The sequence below is a fragment of the Drosophila bipectinata genome, chromosome 3R, assembly GCF_030179905.1.
Source record: "Drosophila bipectinata strain 14024-0381.07 chromosome 3R, DbipHiC1v2, whole genome shotgun sequence".
In the NCBI taxonomy this organism is placed as follows: domain Eukaryota; kingdom Metazoa; phylum Arthropoda; class Insecta; order Diptera; family Drosophilidae; genus Drosophila; species Drosophila bipectinata.
This window is the reverse complement of record NC_091739.1, coordinates 19,218,407-19,243,231: the sequence shown is the minus strand read 5'-3', so window position 1 is coordinate 19,243,231 and position 24,825 is coordinate 19,218,407. Positions and strand designations below refer to the sequence as shown.

Here is a 24,825-nt window from a genome sequence, read left to right as displayed (position 1 = left end):
GAGTGTATCTTCTTTTTGGGGCCAGGCTTTTCGGAAGTCGAGGATTTCCAAATACAAAATGCAAAGCACTAAGGACAAATTTGGGGCAGCGCAATTATCATGGTCTTGGACTTGGTTTAGCCATTAGATGACCCCAACTATTTTTGCAAATATATTTTACGCATATTTTATGGGCTTCAAGTTCTGTTTTCCTTTTTCCCTCTAAGGACCATTTTATGGCCTCAAAGTCAAGCAAAAACGGACCTCCAGGGTAATTCTCATGTAGCTTTAGATGTTACTCACAAATAAAGATAGAAAGTAGTTCAGTAGTGATAGACATTACCTATAAATATATAAAATACTTTAAGGAGATTAAAATGAGGACAACGATAGAGAGCAAAAGTTAGTTTTTGTAGGTAAATGTGTTATGTTCCAGATATTTTGTTTCCTTTTTAAATAGAGCTTTATAATTTGTTGTTAAAAATAGAAATGTATTATAGTTCCCTTCAAGTCATTAAAGGATTGGAGCTCCATAATCCCTTATTATACGGCTAGAAGCCACATGTTTTCGGATTCACTTAACACCTTTGAAATAAACTATTAAATAGTATTCCATTACCCGAAAGAATGTTAGAAACATGCAAGAGGCAGCCCGCATGCATGGAAAACTACTGGGATACTTTTGGTTCTGGGATGGTTGGTTAGTTGTTTGGTTTTGGGTTGTACTCGCACTTAAATGCGCATTAGTAAGTTTCATGAGGAGACAAAACCTCTTATGGAAAGGCAACAACATAGGCAACAAGAACAATGTCGAGAACAATTTAGAAATTGAGCTTGAAGCCAGGCGAAAAGTTTTTGCATTTTATGTGTTTTTGTCATTGGAGCTCGCTAATTTCCGTGGATAATAGTTTCATCTTCGTGACAGCACCCCATCTCTCTTCAGTTCTACTCCGCTTTCTCTTTCTTGTCCCCCGATACGTATATCTATCTATCTGCTTTCCTCTAATGCTTGACATGTTGAATTTGTCGTCTTCAGTTGGGTTCGTTTTTCAAGTTTCTTCTCGCATTTCTCTTGTTGCGTGTATTGGCGATGTGCTGGTGAGTGTGTGCGGCTTGGGAAGTGTTTGTTTTTCCCTTTTTTGAAAATATGTACGAGTGTGTGTGAGTGCGTGTTTATGGCGGCTTTAACTTGTCGCAAAAGTTTGCAATTTAAAAAAAGTAAATTGAAATGGAATCATTGTCTTTGGGTTAGAATCCGGCTTGTTGGGCTGGCCTGTGCACTGATGCCAAATGCAGTCAGTTGGCATGAAATGAGCCGCATCCATAGGCCACACGGAGCCAAAAAGATCCTAAATTAAATACGCATTTGTGCTTTGAATAATCTTGAAATTTGTTTAAAAAACACACTTCACCGGAATTAAAAAGAAAACTTTCATAAGTGATTTGGTAACTTTTCATTTCTGCACAAGTTTTATGAGGCAGTTGCAGTTGCAATGGTGATCCTGGATGGTGGTGGGTGGCGCGTCTCACACCCAAATTGACCCCATTAATCGTTGTGGCTCGAGACTAGCAGTTGCGAAGCAAATGCCAAGCCAAAAAACAATGACAAAATCACTGGCCCAAACAAGAGCACTAGATTCAGTTCCGGGGCAGTCAGTGGCATGGACTGAAGGAAAATGGACCAAAAACTTGTCGGGAGGCAGAAGGCAAACGGCAAAAGACAGTAGAAAACGTCGTTTTGCACTATGCCACTCTGGCATGGCTGTTTTGACCTATTTATGGCTTGTTGATCCTTTCAGGGGATAAGGCATTTGTATTTGTCTGCCGTCAGTAAGTGGAAATTATTCAAATGCACCTGAATACCTGACTCCCGAGTTGATAATTTTGCATTTAGCAAATTGATTTGATTTACCTAGTCTGGGGATACATGAATTTGATGACTTCTACATAGTCCATGAGTGTTTATGAATATGTATTTATGGATGGAAATGAATACCCCAGAATGTCTTAAAGCGAATTACTTTACATTATAAATACGACAGTATCTTGGTTTAATGCAAAAATCTTAAAGGAAACTTCATATAATTGATTAATTTTTGTGCAATTTTTGTTTCTAAATAAGCTATATAAATTTCACTGTTTCATTTCTGAATATTTCCCTTTCTCAATTCTCATATTTGTCTTCTCATATCGGTGAGGATATTTTTACCAGCTGCACTTAAAGGCTTAAGGGCTTAAGTCCCTCTCTCCTCTCGCAAAAAAACCCCTTCATATTGGATAGATGTTTTTGTGAGCGCCCTAACAAATGATCAATGCTGGAAACTGTTGCGTTTAATCTTGGACTTGGCTCGATTTCCCCAAAATCCATTAATCATTTCGGTCATCAAGCATGAAAGCGATTACTCATACATAGATGGCTCCCCACACCACAGTTGCCCCCCTTTTGGCCAAACAGAAATTGCCACAACAAACACTCCCTAATAGGCAGGCAAATGGAAAAACGAAATTTGTGCGACTGTGTGTGTTACACACAAGCCTAGAAAAGGGATGGGGATAGGGGCCAAAGGACCTTCTGATGCTGGCTAAAATTGTGAGCCAAGGCTGATCTAATATTTGTTCAAGTGTTATTTCTGTCGGCTTAGTTTGCCCCAGAATTATGCTACAATATTCCGTTATATTTATCACATTTGATTGTGCGTATTAACGGCAAGTTTAGTGGGGCGTGATGACAGGGACCTCCAGCAAGGGGAGTGTGTGAAATGTGGCGAGGAATTAATAAGATAACTTTTGTCTATATTGGCCGGGCCAAGACAGCCGCTGGCTTACGACTGTCAGCGGGTTCAGCGAAACTTGTTTATTTAACATTTTGGCTTAATTTGTTTTTATGGCTACGAAAGCGGTCGACTTTGGCTTTATTTCTGTGTAAATCAGCAGATTTATATATTTCACCAGACTACGCGCTGACTGGCTAATTTGATTTTGAGACCACAACTGAAACTGGGAGAGGAGCACATTTAAATGGAAATGGAATCAAAGTTAGGGACATGTTGTGCAAGTTAATTAGCACAAACAGATGGAAGGGCTTTCGGAGGTTTGGTTTTTTTCAGGGTTACACATAGGAAAAATTATTAAAAAGAACATTGGAAAAAAAGAGGAAAAATTCAATACTATAGATAAACTCTCAATGATACGAAAAAACAACACAATTGTTATTGAAACCCAATGACTACGCATTTAAGTGTTTTTCTCTAGGTGTTGTCGCCCAGGCTATTCGCATTTTGTGCGCAAATTGTTTCAAGGCCTCGGTTCCAATTCAATTGCCTTAGTGCAATACCATTTACAATTGTTTATTTTAAGTGGACTCACTGCACATGAGAGTGTGTGTGTATGTGCGTTTATTGCGGCTAATTAAAAACAAACAATGGCCGCACAAAGTAGGTTGCATGCGGTTGCCCTGCAACGACTACAAAAGGCCAGCCAATCAAGTCAAAGCCACATTACACGTTAGGTTATTTTCAAATCTTCTCTTTCACTTTTCAGACACACTCACACACACACATAGAGAGTATTTTTCTTTCGACATTTTGCGAGACCAGGCGCAGGCTTTCTCCTACTTTCTCCCCGCCTCGGACCAGCCCTTTGGTTTCGGGCCTTTTGTTGATGCGGCGCCATAATGAAACAATTAAGTGCACAAAATTAGGTTACAGCAGCAGTCGCGTAGCACAATGCCATGCAAATGCTGTGAGTAAAGTAAATACAAGTTGAATGCAACATCGGGACAAAGGCGACTAAAAAAGAAAAGACAGTAAGACAACAGTGAAGGGAGAGCCGGCCGGACACAAGGGCCGATGGGCTGAAGGGAAAACAACCGGGACAGAATGTGACAGGAAGGCGCTTCTGGCAGGCCACAAAAGGCAGGATAAAGGGGAATTAAAGGTTTTGGAAGAGAGCGGGGGAATCGTTACTTTGCACAGTGATTAAAAAGCATTAGCACTGCATATATATAATTGAAGTACCAAAATTATTTTAAATTTAATATAAAAGTTACAGGTTCTGCACTGGTACTTTCATTTTAACCTGAGACACAATTACTCAAAGGCAAACATTTTTCAGACTTAAGCACACTGTAGCATTGCACTAACTGGCTGCAGAATGTCAGTCCCCAGATCTCAGAACCTTTGTCCATTTAATGCGCCAGGAGCTCGGACTCCAGAACTCAGACGACGACATGTGTTATCAGTGTCAAGAGCTGCGCTAAAGTATGCTACAGAAATCGCATTGTGCAGCTAGCGGGTTAAGAGTGTGTGTGTGAATGGGCTAAGCATTTGATGGGCCAAGCTAGGGGACGGTAAGAAAAGGGAACGGAGGGCAGAAGGATGAGATGGCTTTATTATTGCCATTGTAGCGAGAGAAATGGAGCAGCCACTTGATCTACTTACCTAAGGAACCGAATCGAGTGGTAAACTGTTGCTTTTCGTTCGTTGTTCGTTGAAAAAATATCCAGACCATAAAATGGGAAAATTATTTACTGAAATGATCGAACTTTAATAAAAACCTAAATCAAAACACTGCCACTACTATGGGTAATATGAAAATGTATATGCCTCTTGTTTTGATGCAGCACATCGAACAAAATAATTTGGCTGCAATGTTTTTGTTTACTTTATCCTTTAGGTTTTCTCTCTGTTGGTATTTTCTGAAAATTTGCTCAATATTGCATAACATTCTTCTTTATAATTATTATTTAATAATCATTGAAAAAACATAGAATAAGAAAATAAACAATAAAATACATATAGATCTAGAGCATCTAGACCAATATACTGGGCCTGGTTTTTCCTATTCGGTCCTTACTGGCTCTCAGTGTTTTTGTTGGCTTTCTGTCAACATCAGGCCACATTCATATGTATGAGGTGGTCCGGTCAGGACGAGGGAAAGTTGCCTATTTTTGTTGGCCTGTTCATATGTGAAATGTGTTTCAAACGAATTACGTAGATGGCCTCGCCAATCTCCCCCCAGCTAACCCTATCTAAACATACACTGAGTAGAACCTTTTATTTTCGGTGGTTTTTCGCTAGCTGGAGGGCGCAGATTGATGTTGATTTTAGTGTTTGTTTTTCCGTCCTTGCATTTTATGAGTGCATGTGTCGTTTCAATTCGGCTAAACAAAATCATAAAAGAAAAACACAGTTGACTGCGAACATAGGGCGCCGTCGAATTATAAACAGTATACTACCAAATGAATAAACTAATGTAAACATCATTTTGTTGGATGGACACTATATCGATCATCTACTGTACAGCTCCCACTTGAAAAGCCAGATGGCCCGAAGCTATAGGGGTTTTCAATTAATAGAAAAGCTTTCGACTGTGGGAATATTTAGCCCAACTGATTTAATTAGCGAAATGAATTCAATGTTAATACAGTGACTTAACTGATTTATGCACTTGCCACTGTCTCTGTTCCTGGCCATTTGCAATTTGCTCAAATTAATTTGGTAAGAAATCACGTAGATAAGCAATTAACATTGCCACCGAGGACGCAACAGGGTTGCCTTTGCCCGGTGTCCTGTCATTTCATTTACAGGCCACGTACGAGATGTCCGTCTATTGTTAAAGAGCGTAAAATACACAGGCAGCTTTCAAATGCTGCAGATACTTTGCTAAAGATGCAGATACAGATACACAGATGGTTTTTGCACCTCGGGACTGCTGTTTGTTGCCGGAGCGTCTCTCTGAATACTAACCAACTTAGTATTTTCCACTGCTGACTGATTTCCCTATCATTCTTGAGAGAATTAATATAATGGTCCAAAACAATTATCTAAACGTGATCTGATTTTTGGGTCTTCTTATTGAAAGCTTTAGCGAGTCCAAAGACTTGAACACATTCGGGATTTCCAAAAAATTGCAATTTTAATTTCGCATTTAGAGCATTCTATTGATCACCAGCTAATGTCACTTAATGGCCACAGGAAAAAATAGAACAATAATTTAAATAAAATATCCAAAACTAAATGAATGCAAATTAGCATATTTAAAACGTAATGCCTGCTGACAATTACACAATGCTAGCTCTCCCAAAGCTGCAGTTTTATTATTTATATCGCATTAAATGCCAAGCCAACAAAACTGGGCCACAGGGAAACAAAATGCACTGCACTCGGTGAATTCATATGTATGTATATATTTTTTGTGAGCATAGTATTCAACGCAGAAATAATTAAATGGAAATTTGGTGGGAAAAAAGGAGTTAGAGAGATTCGCGCAGAGCTTAATGTGAATTTTCATCATTTTACATTGTTTTTAAGGCTTTAATGCATAATTATTGCCTATGATAATTAATAATAATTATTTTAGGCGGTTTATTTATGGCCTCAGATTTGTAATGAGATTAAATAATTGTATTTTTGGGGCTTTGCAATTGTTAAATTAAATTATTTCTAATGCACTTTAAGCCCGTTAATAAAGAATCCAATTGGAGGAGTATGCATTCAATTATTTAGAAGCACTTTTCCGTGGTGGTGGCTTATTAATGAAATGAAATAGCTGCTTCAAGCACCAATTCTTTAACACAACACTTTATTTAGCTTGCTAATTCAAGAAAATGAAAAGTTCGATTTTTTTAAATGAGTGTTTGCATATGCCGAGAGCGTTATTTTTTGCATGTCTGTGCGGGTATCAAATATTCAATTGACTTTTACCCGAAATATTTGCCCGGTCACGTTTTATTGTTAATTTCAACAAATTTTTGCAAAATGCATATAAAATTTAACGACCTCCCACAATGCCGCATACAAAATGAAAACCACTGTATTTTTGTTGGCCTGGGCGACGGGTGCCAATGGTTGGAAAAAGTTGGGTGGTGGTTGGTAGTGGGTGGCATTGTCAAAATGATAAAAAAAAGTAAACAAAAATATACCAGGCGATACGGACATATTGTAGGCAAACACACATATTTTGTTATAGGCCGATTTGCGCTTTGTGCCTTTGCGACATATCTTTTGGCGTGTCCTTTTTTCGGGTTGTTTTTTTGGGTGACTATGGACCGCATTCTCCGGCTTGTTGCATATTTAAGCGCTTTTAAAACATTTGTTACTCTGTTTTCGAAAGCGTGTGCTTGTGTCGGTGTGTGGTAGTGGTCCCACTTTTATTGTTTTGGTTATCAATGCTCAGCGCTTTTAAAAAATTCAATTGCGGTCGGAAGTCGTCGCACTCACATAAACTGCGACCCAACCACCTCTCGTCCCCTGGACGGCAACAATTTACATTTAAATGGCGATAAAAAAAGTGATACAAATGTAAAATTCTAGACTAGACCCAAGCCGGACCGCTTCGCTTTAATGACACGACATTTTCTGGCGACATGGAGAAATGGGGCAAGGCAAGGAAAGAGCGAGTGAGAAAAAAAGGACCTCTTACAATTTTGCGCAAAATGCAAATTTAAATTCTTTCCAATTGTTATTGTTGCTGTTCTATTTGCACTTTGGTGCAAACACTCGACGCCTCTCGACCAGGCCACAAAACAAACGACAAGCAGGAACATACGTTAGCTCTCGTTTCCTTTTGGGGATTCCCAATCGACACTTTTCCGCCCCCGAAAAACTTCACATCCACCCCCGCCTGTATCCTTTTCAGTTTGTTGCTGCTGGTTTTTTGAATGCTGCCAGCTTCTGGCGTCCCTTTTATTCGCTTTTGTATTGGCGAAAGATTTTTAAATATTTCATGATCTTCGTTGGTGTTTCGTCGTTGACCGCATTCCCACAAAGTGCAGGGAGAAATTTTCAATTTACAAGCAAATGAATTTTTATCGATATGAAACAATAATTGCAATGCGTAAATATGAGGATGATTCTCTTAACTGATGTTTGCTCAAGCTCCACGTTTATTTGTAAGCGATTTAAAATAATAGTTTAAATGTTAAAAGATTTATTGATTATACTTCACATACTTCACATATGTATATATTTTATAATCATAAAATAAGTAGGTATATTCAAAATCCATTTATTAGAAATACAAAACCACCCATAACTTGGAATATTTCTCATATTTTAAGAAGTATTTATTCCAAAACGCATTACCGAGACGTTTGGTTGCCTTTGGCGGAAATTTTGCCAATTTCCGAAGTGACAGAATCAGAGAATTTACAACGCCGTCAATCTTTATCGAAGCCATTGCACTTGGCTGGCCAAAAAGCAACAACCAATGGGCGGGACTTTGAGCATCTTCCGCCCGGGGCGTGGCACGTGGCATATTTTTTTTTTCGAAAACCCGATAAGCGAGTGCAAATCAGTTGGCAAGCTGACTTTCCGAAAAAAAAGTTCTTCAGTTGATTTTCTGCGGCATTTTATTTCCTAAATTTGCCGATTAACCGAATGCGGCTTTTTCCCCGAGACTTTTGAGCCCGTGCCAAGAAGTTGCCATGGCCAGCAAAAGGATTCTTGGCAAATCTGTTATCTGCCCGACTTTTCAGTCGTTTGACTCACAAACTGTTCCAGTCCACTGCAAACGGACTGCGTTCATAATTGACAAATTTATGACTTGTGGGGGGTGCCCGGTTCGAGATGAATGATTTATAACGAGTGGCCTTAAAGACCCAGGACTTCAATTCGAAATATTGTTTTAATTATGCAGCTCTATCTGACAGTAGATAAGTGTACAATGCACATTTTATGCTCCAATTGGCTTCAGATTCAGATGCGAATGCAGTGCAGTTCGGTTGTAGATGGTAGATGGGCTGGTTCTGTTGCTGGGCACGCATTTTAATGAAATCAAAAATTTACGACACTTTTGCCGAGTCAAGCAGAAAAATTCAGCTAGTGCTGTAGCTTTCAAAAGACTCCGTTCCACATTTTCTCCCGTTTTTCATGAAGTCTCTGCAAACAAAAATCTGTTTGCGCTTAGAATTGTGCAGCGAGCGAGACCAAGAAGGAGTTTTTTCAAAAAGGGAGTGATTCGGGCGGCTTGTTGGGGAAGGAAACTTCTCATACATGCAAATGGTGCATTGAAACAATAAAAAGGGCGCAGCTGACTGACGGCAGCTAGGGGGCGGGATGGCACCAGTTATTTATGCAACGAAGCGAAACAACTAAAATGCAAAATGCGCGAAGATTCCGTTTCGCCGAAGTGACGAGCCATGCAAATTGGCGAAGTGGTGGCACCCAGGCTTAGTGCCACCCCACAACCACTGTGCAACATGCTGCAGTATCTGGTGAAAAGTTTTGGGTGCCACTTGAACGACAACTTGGCGAAAACTTGGCTTACTATAAATAAGAAATAAATTAGTTAAATGTATTGCCATTTGAGATAGTTACACTTTATTTGCTGAATTATAGAAGCTAATTAAATTCAAGGAAATAGTTTTGGGAGTTATTTCGTCCAATACATAATTTTGATCGCCTTTCGACTTTGAATTGCATCTGACTTACACTGCACCCACAGAAGCAGCCCCTTGAGCTGAACACCTCTTCATGTCAACCACAAATGTTGCAGCTTTTGTGTTGCCGCCTTCACAACGGACACAATGCACTATGTTAATTTCTGAAGGAGATCTTCCTGTAACTGTCCTGCGTTGTTCTGTAAGCCCTCGTAAACAGAGAGCCACTCCGAATTAAAGTCAAAACGCCAAGTAGTGTCTGTCAGCGTCAGGATTTGGTCAGGGAAAGCCTTCAAGCTTCTCTCCAGACTCCCCAGCAGACAGAGGTATGGGCTTCTGATTCCTGATTTCAGACTCCGCTTTTGCCCCAAGACCCCAACTCCTGTCAAGATTCCACAAGGCGAAAATTTTGCCAGCGACTCTGGCAGTTTGGCATCTTTTCTGACGCTGCTTTTGTTGACACGGCTTTTGCGGCGTTGTCACAGCCGATGTCTCGTGTTGCATGTTGCACATCCATGTGCCACATGTGCAACACTCACACAACCAAAATAAGAAAAAAGGCAACAAAATGTGAATGGAGTGCGAACGCGCAAAGCTGACGTCTGCTGTCATTTGCCATTTGGCTGCTCCTTTTTTTGCATGCCACCGTTTCCTTGGCTTAAGGCCTTTCCTCGCAGCATTTTCATTTTTTCTCGTTTTTTTTTTTTATATTTACAGTCTCTTGGGAACGAGCAACTTGCCGCTTAATTATGGTACCAACGGGGCTAAAATGTAGTTTGAAAACCTGATATGAAACCGCCTTAAGGTGACATCGAAAATAAAAAAATGTATTTAATAAATGAGTTCTAATAACTATCCAAAAAATTGTGTAATAAAAAACTAAAATATAACGTGTCAGTTAGCCAATAAACAATATACAAATTAGGGTTATGCCAGTCCCTAAATTATAGATATAATTTCAACGATAGTGCGGGTGGAAATGATTTTCCACACAATTTCTATGATAATTGCACAAATCTTAGAGTTGACTCGTAATGGCTGTAAAACTAATCAAAACTTGGCTGGCTGGATGTAATAACTTCCATTTGCAGACATCACTTCCACTTGCATTTCGACTTTTTCGTTTTTTTATTTTGTTCAAACCCGTGTTCCGGCTCGTCTTCGGGTATTTTTTGAAGTTTTGCAAAACTTTTAACTTGACAAACCCAACAAGTGCCGATGACAATGGACCGGCCATGGACGTCGAAGAGAAATGGTATAAAATATTAATAGTCAGGCGAACTTTTGCAATTGACTATCATCAGGGAAGTAGGCGGTGCTGGGTGGGGGCTGGAAGATGGTAGGTGGCGATGGGGTTGAAGATGGCGATGAAAATAAAATTGGGAGAGGCCATCAGGCATCAGCATCTATAATTTCTTACGCTCAAACAAACTTGGCCGGCGAAAATGCACTGCCATCTGGCTTGTCCTTTCCGCCATTTCCTTTCTTGTCTATTTTTTTTTTGTATCTGTGCCCTGCGTGTGTTTTACAATTTGTTAATTACTGCAAAATGAACTCCTCACTGATGACGATGCTGCAACACGAGGCTGTGACTCCGCCGAGACTCTGGAACTGGAACTGCGAGATTGTGACTTTAGCAAATGGCAGATGCTGTTTCCTCTGCGATCCGGAATGAATCTCTGAGACTGCAATGCTTTCAGTGCAGAAGCCGAGTTGCTGATGGCAAAGTTCCTTTTCGCAGGACTCGTCACTTTCCTTGTCGCCATTGTTGGCTGACGTGACGTTACATCAGAGGACATTCTCTCGCCAATGTTCTGGCCGTGTTTGAACACTTCAAAAAAGTCAATTAATAGAAAACCAAAATTGTTTAGAAATTCTTTGTGAAAAAATGGGTATCACATGTATGTATATAGTGACTTTTACAACCTCCACTTAAATCTATTTTAAATATATTAAGTGTAAAGAAGATTGGTTTAAGTAAAAAATTAAATAATAGCTATCTTCAGAGTGTCATCTTTGTTCCTTTAATTTTTTTCCAAGTGAAGATCTATCTACTTACTAATGCGGTTTGTTTTCGCCATTTTTGTTTTGCGCTTCGTTATTTCTTGTTTTGTTTTAAGTTCTGCCTTCTTCACTTCCCTCTTTCTGCTCCTCTCACTGGTTCTGCATACTTCCTTGGAACGGCGCTTTTCAGAAGGACAAACAACGTCACTACGCGGCCAGGATGCCAAAGAAGCTTGAGTCGCCAGGCGCAATTTTTCATTCTGGGCCCAGGATGGGCAAAAGGACATGGGCAATGGGACAATGCCACCCATTCATTACCAGTGCTTTGGTTGCATGCAGCGTAGCCATGTCCTGCGGAAGGATTGCTCAGTTAGCTGCTTTTAGCTTTAGCTATTTTACAAAACTTTTAAAGTTTGATTTAAATAAGTTACTGTCAGTGAACTTTTGTATTGATCACAAAAAAGTTATGTTTACTAAGGAGTCATGTGAATTTAGGTTCTAATGTCTTTGAACATCCACTTGAGTTCAAAATCCATTTTTAAGAAGCAGATGAGAAAAAATTAAAGGATGAAAGGAAACAATAATGGCTAGGATCAAGGATGTTCAAAAAATTTAAAATAATGGAAACGTTAGATAAAACATGAGTATAATTAAATAAAAATTTAAAAAAAAAGGAAGTACGAAGTTATAATGATTTTGTTGACGAATAAAACTATGGTAAGACTTATATTGTTTAAAAAAAATCCCATTAAATTAGTATTATTGTTTAAAGTCCAATATTGTTAAAATAAAATAAAAATATAAAATATAAGAAAACGAAATTAAATGTAAATAAAAAGGAAAAATAAAAAAAAAAAGATTACTTTTTTTCCTTTGAGTATATAGGAAAGGAAAATGGAAAGCGATGATGCGTGGGGTTTAATAGAGTACGACAGTTTAAAATTAAATAAGATTAACAATTTGTAGTAAATGAAGACAATATTTTGGTAAAAATGTGCCAGACTTGTGCCATTGTATTGTAAAATAAATAAAAATAAAAAATGTATTAAAAATGCCCAAGATAATAACATCTCAGGTGTGGACTAAAAGATAAAAGAGATTACTCTATACTATATTAAAGAGCAACTTGAAATTATAATAAAATGTATATTTTCGTTCATAAAATGAAACGTACAAAACGAGAATAGCAAATAATAAATAATTAACCAAAAATATAAAAAAAATACAGAAATAAGAAGCCAAATAAAAATTTAAATTTTTAAATAAGTCATTTTGGGAGCTGTTGAAGGACTCAAGGCCCACAACAAAGTGACAAACGATTGGATAGCATGGTCTATTGCTTGATACGGACTGTTTACAAACCGTATTAAGCATTTTTTGGTTTTTGGCCACACTATTAAAGCCATTTTAGAAGAATTAAGGGTTAAAAAATTTTTTTAAAATTAAATTACATTACAGATATTACAATAAAGCTAAATTTTAGCCATAAGAGCACCACTCGTATTACCCGCTGTCTGTTGCCTTCTGTCCTATTTTGTTTTTCCCATTCCGGGATAGTGTCCTGCAATCGCCGCTGTACATCATCCGCTGGTCTATCTGCTCGTCCTCCGCCGCTGGCTCGTCTTTCCTTCCTTCCTTCCGTTTCATTGCCAGCCGCGCATCCTTCCGCATGATGACACTGTTTTTGGCGGCCACCATAACCACCATCCTTCTCCGTCTCCTCATCCCGACCGCGACCCCTTGCCCATTTTGCCCGTTTCCCATTTTGCCAGCTTCAGTCCCAAGTCCCAGCCGCGGTCCTGGCCTCATTTAACTTGTAATTACGCTTGAGCAAAAATCAAAGTGGCTCAAGTTGCCAACCCAGCGGCAGCAGCAGCACCAGTAGTCGCACCGAAAACCTCCATCCACCGAGCTTGTCACCATCCATGGTCTCCATCTCCCCCATCTCCAGGGTTTAGCACGTGCCTTGCTTTTCTGACTTTTTCCACCAGCTACGGTACTCGTGGATTCAAAAGCATATTGGACCAAATTCGAGAGCTATTGATTGGTAAACTTTGGAATCGTTTAGAACTCAAGAGGACTTTTAACAAAAGCTAAAAATTAAATATATGTATCTTATTTTCAGCCATTTATGAATTTTTAATATGATATGATGTCTAATACAATTGGCTCTTAATATCAACTTTTAGTCGTTTCTAAATAAAACGACTTTCTTTTTTCCTGTGTCATTTTTTGGGGTATTTCTACTTTTTTTTTTGTTTTTGGTGGCCGCCAATTTGAGCTGCATAAAATATTTAAAGTCTCGCTTGACTCTGATTATTACAGTTGTTCGCTACCCTTTTTTGTCCTGGCGACTCAGTTTCCCGAACGTGGTCCCTCGATCCTTTCTCTGGTTTCGCAATCCCTTGACGTTTTGCGTTCCCAAGCCTATGACAGGTTTTCATTTAGCAGATGCCTGCGACTCCGGCGGCTTCTGTTACATTTTTTGCCAAATTATGGCGCAAACCTTTTTCCTGTTTTTCGTTATTTTTGTTTTCGTCGATTTCCTGTGCGACTTTTACGCACTTCCGGTGCGGGACCTTTGGGCTTTAGGAGGAAGAACCTAACTGGAATGATGTGCTGATTTGTGCTTAGGCTTTTAGTACATAATTTATAGGAGAGGCCGCGCATAAACAGATTAAATTATGTGAATGCCAACAAGAGGCTTGAATAATACAAGAAAATTTGGCAAAAAGTCAGAAAGACTGTGGAGAACTGAGTGAGCGAATTTTAGGTCATAATTGTTTCTGTTGGATTTATTAGTCGCTATTAAAATCATATTTTTTTTTTTTGTTTCTAATGGTTGTCACCCAACCATTTCATTTCTATACCTGGGTCTGTTAGATCTTTGGATTTTTGTAATTAGTCTTCTGCTTCAATAGGAATCTGACGCAACAAAAGACAGGCTCTGACCCCTTTCAAAAGGAATCAAACTGATGGCCATCTCACAAAGACTTCCATTTACCCTGATTTGAATTGGACTGCCGGCTCTTAGTAACATCCATATTGACAGATATATGGTGGGCTTGTATTACACTGGAAACTAAATTTAAGCTAAAATTTTAAATTTATTTAATTTAACTAAATTTAAATTAAGCTATTTTTTTTAAAGACCGAAAAATGATCTTTTATTATGGATTTAATTGATTATGGATCTGTGTATTTTTTCCTGTGCAAGCAGTTAAAGGGGAAAACTGTTTTAGGACCGGCTCCAGTTATCTGCCGGTAAACATGGCTTAAGCTGCAAATAATCAGAAACGCTCATATTTGCGCACAAGCACAGTGGCCCACTCATTTGGGCAAAGCCCCTGGAAAGAGGAGCGTCCAACGAGCATTCAACTTGGCATATCGCACTCCTCATCCTTCCATTCGACCACAATATCAACACATTTGGGTTTTAGCCATAATGAAGTTGCTAACTTTCGAAGTGCGCCGGCAATGGCAGTAGCAATGGCGGCTAAGACCAAAACATAATCAAAACCGAATTATGTGCTTTAAATGCGTCCAAGTCGTTGTCTTCGTCCCTTTACCTCATTTCCTCCACTTTCCATCCCTTTTCTCCCTTCACTCTGGAGTTTCCCGCATTTCCCCCTTTTGGGAAAGCATTCAAACTATCATTTTCCTACTTAGGAGAATGTGTGCCGACAGTCGCCAGAAGTCTGTCCCGCTTTCACCCATATAGTCGCATGCATATAGTAATTAGAAAAGAAAAGAGTTGCTTGGAAAGAAAAGCAATTAGTGTCTCTCTCAATTTCTATGCGCATAGTTTCACAATCTTCTGGCACACAAACAAACATGTATACGCGGCTGGCTGGTCCTCAAGTCGGGGCTCTCATCATCATCTCGGTTCGAAGGGATTTTCTTTCCCCATTTTCATGGGCTTATTCGGTTACTTGGTGACTGACCCGAGCTCCCTGCTCCGGCTGCTTGAAGTATCCTGCGAGTATCCTAGAAGTGATTAAGCGCATTTGCGCTCCACGCACACAACAGCAAATATGGAATAAGTGGCACCGCCAGAAATGCCAGGGTTTAACCCAATTTACGCTTTAAAATTATTGGAAATAGCTCTATTTTTTATCCACATTTTTTAAAAGTCTTAAAACTATAGATCCTAAGTTTTTTATTCAGTTTTTCTGAACTTTATTTAATTCTTCAAGTGCACTTAACTCTATTTCCCATCACCAGACTATCTTCGGTTTATTGGTGGCGCCAACAGAGAACCAACAGATGATCAACACGGCGTATGAGTGTTCGGTGGCGACCCATTAATGGCCTTTCGATATATGTTTTGTGATGAAAACGAAAACAATTAACACCGAAAGATGAAACGAATCATGGTCAGGGCTGGGTCAAGAAAATAGGAGAGGATAGGCATTCGGATGGACTAAAAACAAAGAAAAAAAAGTAGAGGAAAAACGACAACTGGGTATTGGGGAAACTACACAAAAGTTGAGAAGTGTTGAAGCCAGGCAAAGTTTTTTCATCAACGAAAACATTTTCCGACCGACGGCGAGTAGTTTGCTGGTCAAGCGTGGTCGGGGTTTTCCGTAAGTTTGATGGACGCGTTCGCCGGACAAACGACGGACGAAGGACGACGGACAGCGGTCATTTGGACGGCCCGCGGACGGATGTGAGCCAAGAAAGTTTGAGGGACGACTGGTCGGTGGATGTGGGATAGGTAAACAGCAACAAAGTAAATATCAAGTTAACGCCTGCGGCTCTCCACTTGGAGCTGCTTGGAGGAGAAACTAAAAGCGGAAACGGAAGTTTGCCATCTAGCAGCGAATTTTGTGCGTGCGCTGATGTCGATACCGAAGCTGATGCTTCTTCTGCTGCTGGTGCTGGTGCTGGTGCGTATTTCCAATTCCAATTCGAATTCCTATTTGATTTTTGCAGCTCAATGGCTACCTTACCATGTCGTACCCTTCACATTTGTCTAGGCCAAAACAAATAATGGCAGAGATTCCATATCGCTTCCAAGTTTCTATATCAAAGTGCTCTGTGTCTGATATATCAGTACCGTTGGGTGAGCAACTTGTCCTTTGTTTTTGGCTTTCAGTTATTTGCATGCCCTTTGCTGCTCTAATGTCACAGCGAATCCATATGTGTTTTCTATGGTTCTATGGTTCAGTTGAAGGACAGCGAATAGTTACGACGCATACATATACATATGTGTGGGATTATGTGAAATCTGGATAACTCAAGTTTTGAGATTTACAGAGACTCGAATAAGCATAAATCTATGGGTTTATATATAGTTTCATCCCATATATGCATGTATAGTTTTATTTAACCAAACATAGAGTGTTACAAAATCCCCCTACCTGAACGGCTAGGAATGCATTTTTTTTAATTGAAAAAATTGTACAGAAAACTTTGTTTGACATTTATTGCCGTAGGCCAAACATTTTTAGTTTCCACTGCGTTCTGAGCCGAGTCTGCGCTTACAACATTTCAACAAAATTAAAGAAGTTTTTCGCTTGCAATTTGTCTGTGTTCAGTTCCCAATTCCTGCCTCTGTCATTTGATGCCTTGCATACGAAAAAATAGGAAACGAATAAGAGTGAACCAAAAAACGAATACAAAATAAATTTTTCATTTTTGCCAAGTGAAGCGGAATGCGAAACCGTCATAGGCTTTGTCATCGCATCGCCTCGCAAAACCCAGAAAAGTATGCGGAAAAATATTTGGCGTGATAGAGGCCAACAGGCTCATGCATATTCAATTGCTGATTGCGATTGTCATTGCAAGTGTGCTCTGCCAAAGGAGCTGGAAGGCAACTTGAGCCTGAACCAAAATATATTTGCATGGATTTGTGGAAAAGAATTCAGTTAAAGTGGTCTAAAAACTACTGTCGATTAAAGCTGGTTAAGGTTGCAAATATTTTTCATCTTTAATTTATTTAGCTATCTCTTGAGTTAATACATAATACCATGAGCAGGGGCGTTCTTCTACAGAACAACTTATAGGAGAAAAAAAGAGAACTATTACAAAATCCTACCCCATGTTTTTAAAGCGTTTTCACCGGAATTGCCTGTCTAGATGCCCCGCACAATGGCCCTGCTGGACACGGCTGCAGGACGCGATTTTAATTTCATTTTTTCATCGTCGCAGTTGGGAAAAGAGCCCCCAAGCCACCGCCTCGCCACTCCGCGGCGTCGTCCTTTGGTGCCAATATGAAGCTAAGAATAGCCCGCCCCCACGTCGCTCAGGAGAACGCCTCTCCTTGGTCTAAGTATGCAACAATAACAATATTTAAAGGTATCTGCCAATTTATTTTAATGGCCGCAATTAAAGTTAATTACTCGCGTAGACAAAACGTGCAAAAGCCAAGGCGATGACGAGGATATTGGTGGGCCAGGGGAGTAAAGGAAGAGTAGGTGGGTGGTGAGCGGAAAACAGGCGACAGCTAGGTGCTCCAGCATCTTTCCTGGTACTGGCAGCGCCCAATTAGGCATAATACGCTCGACTTGGCCGGGTGTCGCTGCTCGACGTTGGCTAAAACTTTGCGGCCTGCTGACTACTTCTGCTGGTTCCCCTAAGGTCCTCAGACCATCTTCCTTGGCCTGGCTTGCCTTAGATTTTCATTTCCCCCGTCCAATTTCCGGGCTCGTGTTTAATTTTCCTAATGATATTATTGCAGTTGACCCTATTAGAATTTGACTGCGGCAAATGAGTCAAAATGAATATTTAGTTTGGGAGGAGTGCAAATTTAAGCGTTTGCCTAATTGCCTGAAATGTGATATGGTTACTCAGCCAGAGCGGCTCGATCAATTAATTTCGACGGCTAAGCCTTAAAGTTAAGCTAAGCCCATTGGACGCGGTTAATTGCCAAAGCGCCAGAGTAGCTGGGAAGGAAAACAAACGAATCCGAATGCCCAGAAAGCCAGACATTGTCGTGGCCATTTATCGCGACTCCATTTTCTTTTGGCAGCTTCCACTCACTTCTTTTTGATTGGGTTGCCAATTTCATCACAGAACCATCGAGCTGTTCAGAATTCCATGGAACATTTCACAACAAAGACAAGCGGCTGCATTGTTTCACTCGAAGTCTGTGACAACTTTTGATTGATTAGAATTGATGAAAATATACACTGATAAATGGGTCAGGTTTTAATTAGAATGGTTATTTTTAAATAAATAAAAATCTTGTGTGATTTTACTTATCTATTAAAGAATCCCTCCAACCTGATAGCTTTACCAATTTAAGGGACAAAAACAATCCTGTTTACTTGCAGAAAAGCCATACTACTAAATGGAAATTGTTTTCATGCAGCTTCTGGCTAAATAATTTCTTTCGCCCTGCCACAATCGCACAAGCGACAAACACTTAAGAACAATAGTTGCCAGGGGAGACAGCGCAACGGGTACCGGCGGGTCATAGGCAGGGGTAAAAGTAGCAGCTCCAACTGCAACCACAACAATAATGACTTTATGAAAAAATGATTATCCTGCCGAGCTGTCTGCAGTGCCAGCTCAACGTCTACGGTTTACGGTCTGAGCGATGCTAAGCATCCGAGTCTGGCCAACTCTATTAAAGGGAAATAATAATTTTTGGCTAGAGATGGTTGGCCAGATACTTTTTCTAGAGAGCTAAAAGTACCTGCAGATAAAATAAACTTTTTTATTATGAATCTTATCAAAGGTACTTATCAAAGAATTAATAAAAGTTGCCAGAGATGTTTATTTGTAAATTGCACTTTTGGTTCCATCTAATAGATATTAAAGTATAATATCATACAAATTTGTATTGATTTTTAAGCATTAATCTTATTAAAATAAACATTTTTAGTGTTCCATCCCTAGACTTCATTTGGTTCATTTTCTTTTGTGGCAAATAAGCAGAAAATCGTTTGCCAAAAATGTTGTCAACCACGGAAATGGAAATGACCAAGCCCCCAGACTACAGACTGGGACTCCAGGTCCAAAATCATGTTAGCACCAAAGCCAGAAAAAATAGAAAAACGTAGTCTAACCGTAGACGGTGGCTTCATTCGTCTGAGGCTGAGACCCCTCTGTTTGCCCCGATTCCTCTGCTTTTATCCGAGAAAATTCTGCTGTTTACGCAAGATGACAAAAGAGCGCTACGATGAAGGAGCTGCAGCCGGGGGGCAAATAGGTTCGGTCTATATAGTTCACCGTTAGATATATGGTAATGGCCTTTCGGTGGCCATACAAAAGCGTTTTCACTGCGTAACTTGGCCAGCCACTTTTGCCAGCGATATCTTTGGGTTGTCATCAAAAAGCCAGCGACAGCCAGACAACGAGCCAGTGGTCTGGGAGCTTGGTGGACTGCAGAGTTTTTGGTTTTCAGCCAAATTACTCGAAACTGTTTGAAGATGGGCCACGAATCTAGGATGAAGGTGAGGCAAAGGAGGCAAAACTGATTTTGAATTGAAACGGAGAATTTCAACTTTTGCATCGCTGGCAAAATTCTAATGAACTCGAATTCTATAACCTAAGAACTCAATCGAATGCAACATTTTAGTTTATTTCGCATTGAACTTTTCGCATTGATACATAGTTGTCTTTGAATCCTCCGTTGATATAGTTTCTTAATTAAGTTCTGGACTCTGCAGCAATGTTGTTCTCTTCTGAGTTGCTTATTAAAAGTTTAATGCACGTTTCCATATTGTACTCGACAAAAGGGCTTTCGTAGATTTCGTACCGGCATCCTCTTTTTTTTTATCCCATTTCTATAGTAAACCAATTCAGCAAAGTGGGCATTTTAATCTGTGTCTCTGCAAGAGCCGGACGGAATTTATGGTACGGCGAGGAGGAAGTGGACAATGCATTTGACCCACTCAAAGGGTGGTAAATAAAATAAATAAACTGCAATTGCTGTGCAAAGAGTTTTTAGCTAGCAGAAAATCAGGCGACCAACAAGCAGCAGTAGCATTTCCACAAAATGGGCAAAAATATAATTCCAAAATGGGATAGAGATGGAGGGGGGGTCATCGAATAAACGAAGCGATGACTTACATAAACATTTGGACAAGCTAACAGCGGAGCAGAGTAAACAAAAATGACACAACACATAAAATGTCTAACAGACACACACAAACACAAAAAAGCCCTGGGTGAACTTAGGATGCAAGGGGAGGTGGGTCAGCTGGCAACTTAAACGAGCATCCGAAAGGATTTTGTGTACAATTTCCGTTTTATGACTCTCCAGAGTGGCAATAAATCTCACACAAAACTATTTCCGTTGCATTCGAGCTGCTGCTTAGCCCTCTCACATGCAACTGCAGGAGATCGGGGAGAACGGTTACTGGAGACCGGAGCACTGAGAAAGGAGCAAGGAGAAAGGAGAAAGGCGAGAGCCATTGCTGCACATTATCTTGTGCGCAAATCCGAAAAATCCAAATCCATTCGCTATAAATGGCGGTCGTCTGGCTGCGGCTTTCGTTTTTGGCCCCCCACGGGCCAAACGGTCCCGGGTCATTGTCGGCCATCGAATCGGCCCGATCCCTTCCAGGCCCCTTGGCTGCTTATGACCCGGCTAGGTCGCGTGTTTTGTTTGGCCCATGGCACGTACACGATGGAATCAGGCACTAAGGGAAAACTCTGAAAAATCTTTTATTTGAAAGGTAAAATATTTTCTAAATGTTTTTTCTTTAAAAAATTGTCTGAATTGAAAACTGTATTAGTTTGTCAGTTATTTTCATCATGCACAGTTCTTTTATTATAATAATATATGAAAATATTTTTTTTCAGTTGATAAAATCGCATATTGCTTCTTTTGCCAGACCGTTTTTACAACTATTTCCGTTGCTTGTCTTTGAGCTGAGTGCGCTTTTAGTGCGGCATCCGCTTCGGCTACGCCCATCGAAAATTATGAAATACTTGCACCGAATCAAAGATATAACAAATGAATAAAAATAAAAAGTGAAAAGAGATTTGCAAGTCAATTTGTCAAGAACCAACAGGGAGATTTGCCGGCTCATCTTTGTCCTCGTCATTAGCGCCAAAGTCACGATTTGACTTTATTGAAAGCACTTTAATTTAATGTGCGTGGATTTTGCTTTTCACGTTTCTGTTTCTTTTCCTTGGGCATTTTTATTTTTAGCATAATTTTGCATAAACCTTTGGTGTGTGGAGTTTGGCTCCGTTCATTCGTTTGAAGGCTGCAACACGGGGCGTATACGTAACGTGTAATTTCATTGCATTTGCATGTTTTATAAGACATGCTCTCAACTACGCTCCGTGATTCTGTATTCCCTAACCCTGTTTCTTGTTGGTTATACCAACTCCCACACACAGAATGTTATATATATATTTTTTAAAGGGATTTTGCTTCTCTTTTCATTTTGCCGGCTCAAGCAAAGTTTTATTGACAGTAAACGTGGCCGATATGAAACTAAAAGTTTTTGCTCGCTCTGGGGATTTCGATGGCTGTGCTTTTGGAACACACATTCACACACATGTCCTGAAAGGAGCTGTGATTCATAAAACAAAAGCTAGGTATGCTTCAAAAATCGAAAACATTTTGCTGTTTGCAAGTGTTTAAAACTGAAGTTTTACACGTGTCCAGCATGCGAGTTGCTAGTTCTCTCATCTTAAAACTAGAGAGTGTGGTGGCACAATAAAATGCCTGGCATTAGGAGCTATGAAAATACTTGAGAGAATTTCTCGCATTTGGTTATTGTTGGCCAAAAAATAACTTTATCCGAATTGGCTGAAACTTTGCAACACGTGTTACGGCATGTGCCAGGAGCATCGAATAAGCCATTTCGGGAAAGTATAACTTTACTTAGATTTGCCAATAAGTGGAAGCAGTTTATTGAAGTTAGATTTTGATACTAAGCCTGCATTCAGAGTATATTTGTGATGGCACTGCAAAATGTATTTTGCTTATTTTCAGAAATATCCTTCCAAATATCAGGTTAGTAATTAGCCGTGGTTCGCTCTGCGTAGCCCACCAGAAAAAAGACATCATGTCGTATGTAATTGAAAACTACTAACTAGCTTCAAGCATTCAGCCATATCTGCCAAACCATCTCAAACATCTAATTAGTCTGCACCCTGATATGCAGAATCTACATAGTGATCCAGCAGGCTCACAAAAGAAGCTGAAATTCTGACAGCGATGGTGGAAGTTCATTAGGCGCCACTGGTTGGCGCTTGTCAAACAGACTTGGCCAACATTTTCTTTTCACGGGTGCTACCGGCAACACTGCGTATGCGTAATTTATGTTGCAGCTGTTTGCCCAACTGCTAAACGTAATGCTAATGCGGTAAACTAAATGCAAAAACCATTTTAATTAGCACGAAAATCATTGTAACTCGTTAACGGGACCTGGCTGTCATGGCAGCGGGAATCGGAGGCGAGGGTACTATAGGTAAAACGCGAGAGAAACCTACGTGCGAGTAAGCCGGGTTAACTTACCACCAAGGAGGCGGTGGCTCACTGCAGCCATTTCGACATAAAGCCGAAGAAAAACAACTACATGGGACGCCCAACAAAAAAGGAGGTAGTCGAACTTGGCAAAGGGGACTGGAAATAAGGCTAAAAGCGAACCTGGCACTCCGACTTGCTTTCAGCATTTTACCCGCATTTTTCCGGAGCACCGGACAGAGTGCTGATGAAGAGATAATATTGTGATCACGTTCGGCAACCTGCTGAAATGCAAATACTCCGCTCCCAATGCCCGCCGCTGCCAAACCGTGTATGTAATGCGAGTCGCGCTAATGAAACGTTCATTAATCATACGCCACTTGGCAGCGGCTGAAGCTATATATGGATCCGACTTGGCCCAGCCTTTGCCTTATTTTGGATGTGGGGTCAGGGATCAAGTTAGTTAGCAAAGCCCAGCTATGTAGCCGAGAATGTGCCTTCAAATCTGACAGCGCCAAGTGCCAACTGCCAACACGAGGACACACACACCGAGGCCAAATGTCGGCATATTTGCGTGAGTGTGAGAGTTGCACTGATAAAAACTATTAGTTCTTCAATAAAGAGATTCTTAAAATAAAAAGCCCTGAATAATAATCATATTGAAAGTAGTAGTATTTCTAATTTTTGTATGATTTGTACATTTTTTTCCAGTGTCTCTTTGATTATATTGCAAGTGTGTGGGAGTGTGGTGTGTGTGTCCCAGGTAGTTAGTTAATTAATATTCCCGTTGCCGCACGTTTCATGTTTGCATTAATTTGGCAGGTAACTTGTCAACATTGTTGTTGTTGCCGCTGTTGGCCCTTTTGGCCTGATGAGGATGTTGGCGATGCCGGGCTTTGTCTAACAAGCTGCACACACACATCCACATGCCCATAGACAAAGCGGACACACAGACACTCACACATACGAACACAAGTTCATACAGAATAAGACAAGGAAGCACGCGCTCACGCTTCTCCTCCATAGTTAAATGCATGTTCTTGCCTTGTAATTAGCAAAGATCGAAGTGATTTAATTACTTGAGCAAACTTTTAACATTGTCTACATGGCATACAAAAACTCTGGCCTAAGCATAATCAGCTCAAGTCGTTTGCCGAGCTGTTATAGATATTAGTGGATATTAAGTCGCCAATCCCAGGATTTGTTTATCCATCTTATAATCAGACGTGGTATTCTTATCATTGATGCGAAATGAATGTAATTAGAGTTTGCCAATTGCTTCCCGCCCTTGCTCCAATAAGCCTCTAATCGGGCTCGAAAGATGCCAAAGGACTTGTGGAGTGAGAAGGTGTGTCTATCTAGCAAAATTTTTAAAGAATCTTTTGGATATTATATACTAAATAAATTTGTTTGTATGCATATTTATATTCTAATTTGTAAGGTTTGTCATATTTAATCCATTTTATCATAAACAATTTTAATAACTTTGATAAATAAAAAACTGGAAAGAAACATCTACAATTTTCAGTACGTGCTTAAACTGTCCAACCCCGATGGAGATACAAAACATAAGCAAATCAGGCTTATTTGTTCTGTCTATGGTAGCTGATGTGACTTTTTGCCAAACTGACTTTTATTAAAAGCGACAAAAACCCTGCTAACGATTGCGCATACGCCGCGTATCCCACATCAACCCCAAAACCCAACTTTGTCGCTTGTTCAGCGAGTATTATGCCGTGCTTTGTGGCTTCACATGTACAAGTAATCTAATTAGTTTTATGCTAATTAGCACGCGGCTTTAATTTAATAAATTATTATAGCGCATTATTTGGCCAAATCTACACGCAATTCCTACGCATTAGGGGGGGTGGACATGGTAAGTTTACGGCCCTACTGATTTGGGTTGTCACTGTGAAAATCTCTGGGCAAAGCCAAAGATTAGTAAATGCCGCTTAAGGTCAACAGATTTTTAGCTCAATTTAAATTAATTTGTAATTTCTATAGAGCCCTATACTTGAAATCAAATATATGTGTCTATGATTCACTTTAAGCCGTGCCTAACCGACAAGTTTGAAACCACAGTCTC

General features: G+C 40.0%; 1 protein-coding gene across 2 annotated transcripts in view; it reads right to left on the bottom strand.

The window, feature by feature from the left end:
• The window catches only part of beat-Vc (beaten path Vc), a 48,044-nt gene extending 36,103 nt beyond the window's left edge, over nt 1-11,941 (bottom strand). Inside the window, exons 1-4 of one of the 2 annotated variants that reach the window (XM_070281546.1) lie at nt 11,418-11,941; nt 10,921-11,189; nt 10,779-10,865; nt 10,233-10,687 (exon numbers count right to left, since the gene is read on the bottom strand). In XM_070281546.1, the coding sequence (XP_070137647.1) occupies nt 10,631-10,687; nt 10,779-10,865; nt 10,921-11,189; nt 11,418-11,673 (669 nt within the window). In that variant the 5' untranslated portion in view covers nt 11,674-11,941 and the 3' untranslated portion in view covers nt 10,233-10,630. Of the gene's footprint in view, nt 1-10,232; nt 10,688-10,778; nt 10,866-10,920; nt 11,190-11,417 lie in introns of those variants that run through there. The other variant, XM_070281545.1, reaches the window with a different exon arrangement.
• Nucleotides 11,942-24,825: the final 12,884 nt, after the last annotated feature.